General features: G+C 34.3%; 1 protein-coding gene across 1 annotated transcript in view; it reads right to left on the reverse strand.

Annotated features, from left to right (window-relative positions):
- LOC107695101 (transmembrane protein 164-like) overlaps positions 1-2,777 on the reverse strand; it is a 27,660-nt gene that overhangs the window by 8,599 nt on the left and 16,284 nt on the right. The window contains exon 4 of the mRNA XM_016494908.1: positions 2,521-2,599. Coding sequence (XP_016350394.1) covers positions 2,521-2,599 — 79 coding nt within the window. The remainder of the gene's footprint in view (positions 1-2,520; positions 2,600-2,777) is intronic.

Raw genomic sequence — 2,777 nt, forward strand, 5'->3', positions numbered from 1 at the left:
ACACACACACACACACAAAGAAAAACAAGTAGAATAGAAAAAATAGAAAGCTAGTGTTTGTTTTTTTTTGATAAATAGTAGATTTAGATCGATAATTAGATTTCCATTGTACCGGCGGAGAGCATTACTGTAGCATTACCTTTTTACAAATTGAAGGCTGAAATTGTTTTGAATTATTTTATATAATATAGTTACGTTCTATGAACAGTATCTGTGACATTTTTTTAATTAGTTATTATTCATTACAATTTTTGCCACAGATACTGTTCATAGAGCTTAAACCTGTACTTAACCCAGAACATTCCTTTTATAAATGATCATTATTTGATTATCAAATATACTACACTAGTGTATAAAGCTAGAAACATTTTCTGATTTGAAGTACACAAACTGTCTATCGAAGTGTTATGCATGTTCAGTTTCCCCATGTCATGTTAATTTCGCTTTAGACGGCACACACACACACATTCAGACAGCCAGTCCATATTTTAATCTTATTATTAACTGTAAGGCAGAAATATATTGCTATAGTAATACAACTGCACTGTAACATTAAAATAAATATTGAATAATAATTACATAAATAATTTTACTTCACATGACAGTAGTCAAATTACAATACTTCTGTTAAATTCTTCCCTTGCAAGCATTAAACCCTCAAGCTTTTTGAGATTTTTCAGGGAGAGCTTTAAATTTGACTGTGGCGTGCATAATGGATTACCTGCATACTGTGGATAATCAATTATATACAATTGCATAAATAATTTCAGACCAGTTTTGGTCAGTTCTTGGCCAGAATAAGTTGTAAAGGTGGACTAGACATTATGCAGATGTTCAGTTGTCTAGTTACACTGCAAAAACAAAAAAGATTTTCTTTCTTAGTATTTTTGCCTTGTTTTCCAGTACAAATATCTAAACATTCTTGAATCTAGAAAAAATATCTTCCAAAAGGGCAAGAAAAATAATCTTGTTTCCCTTTAAATCAAGATTATTTTTCTTACCCCATCTGCGAAAAATAATATTTTTTCTTGATTTAAACAAAAACTAACGATATTTTGATACATTTTTCAGAACACAAGACTTAATATCTTAGGTCTTTAACTCTTCTAGAGTTAGGTATAACGCGTTACTGTATTCTAATTACTAATGCATTACATTTTAAATTTATGTAATTTGATTTCAGTTACTAACGTCAATAAAATGACATTACTTAAGTTACAAATGCAGTGTTAAGAAAATGCAGTAAAATGCATTTTAAAATCAAGTTTTGTGGGTCAGTACGCCCTTTAATAATTCACCGGAGAATGCGAGCTAAAATGCAGACGAAAATGTTTCAAAATGTTGCACTCGATTTTAGTCTGGCATTATAGTTTGGGGAAAAGTACTTGAGAATCGTGAAATGCGTACATGTTTATGTCACAATAACACTAATATAAGTAAGAATAAATGACTCATCAGAATAATCTCCTCCGCTGCTCAAGCCGCGCGTCGCATCGCGTTCTTCTTCTGAAGTAAACACAAGGTTGATTCCTCACAGCGCGTCTTCTTCCAAAAACTAAACGTAGACTAGATGAACTTGAGGAATCTTGCGGCTTTGTTTACGGAGGTGATGTGGGGGTTTGGTTGTGGCTAGAAGGGATTCAGCTACGGACGGAACCCCAAACCCTAAACCCTACCCCGTGCAATAATGCAAATACGGTAATTATTGTTGTTCAATATGACAAAAAATTACGCAATATTGATTTGCGCATGCCCATTACAGATAATGCGCTCAGACGGGAAAGCCTGGACCTGGCGTTGGTTTCATACGGATTACTTTATCAGAGAATATCTGTTTTCGACGTGACTTCAAGCTTTCTATAGATATGTTTCTCGTATCTGTGTGTGAAGTATTCACTGAGTTTTCGTTCATTTTTGTGGCGCGTTTCTTTATTTTACACAAGCACAATGTTTTGTTGATATTGCGAGCACACACAAATAAAAGTAGACCTTTTACAGTTTCAAATGATGTATTACTCAGTAATCTGTACGATCGAAAATTGCTGTTGTCATGAAAAAATGCAAGTGATCGTTCAAGTTGCTGTTAAATATTAAATTACTGAAAGAACTATGAGTTTCACTTTGTAGTGTATTTTTTAGGTTCGATAGCTTGAAAAATAAAATAAAGTCGAGAGTAAAGTAATTAGTAATCTGATTACTTTTTAAATGCAGTAATTAGTAATGTAATCAAATTGCAATTTTAAAGTAGTAATTAGTCATTTGTACAACAGTAACTTACCCAACACTGCTCATTTCTCTCTTGAGCGTCACTGCTTTACTGGTATATACTTTACTCTGGGCACGCAAAGTGTCATTCTGACGTCAACATAACTGCCATTTCACAACTGGCATAGCTGGATGAGCTCTATAAATAATGCAGCACTGATTTCAACAGTACTATAGCTCACTTTTCAACAGGGAAGCTAAAATACCATCCATGCTCCAGCACTACGACTGTTTGACCAAACTTCAGAAACTCACCTCCTTTTCTGAAGAGGTAGACTGGCACAAGATACAGCATGGAGTGCTGAATATAATAGATCTCCTTCTCAAATGGAAGCTGTGATGGGAGGGAAAAAAGTATGTTTTGAAGACAACACATACATGTTCTAGCCTTATTTGGTGTTAGCATGATTTGAACAGAGCGCTTAATTTACTAGGGGTTGGAATTAGGGCTGCACGATAAATCGAAATGGAATCGAGATCGCGATTCGACAGAAGCTGCGATTGTCATGCGT

Source organism: Sinocyclocheilus anshuiensis, unplaced genomic scaffold (genome assembly GCF_001515605.1).
Source record: "Sinocyclocheilus anshuiensis isolate Anshui unplaced genomic scaffold, SAMN03320099.WGS_v1.1 scaffold506, whole genome shotgun sequence".
NCBI lineage: Eukaryota > Metazoa > Chordata > Actinopteri > Cypriniformes > Cyprinidae > Sinocyclocheilus > Sinocyclocheilus anshuiensis.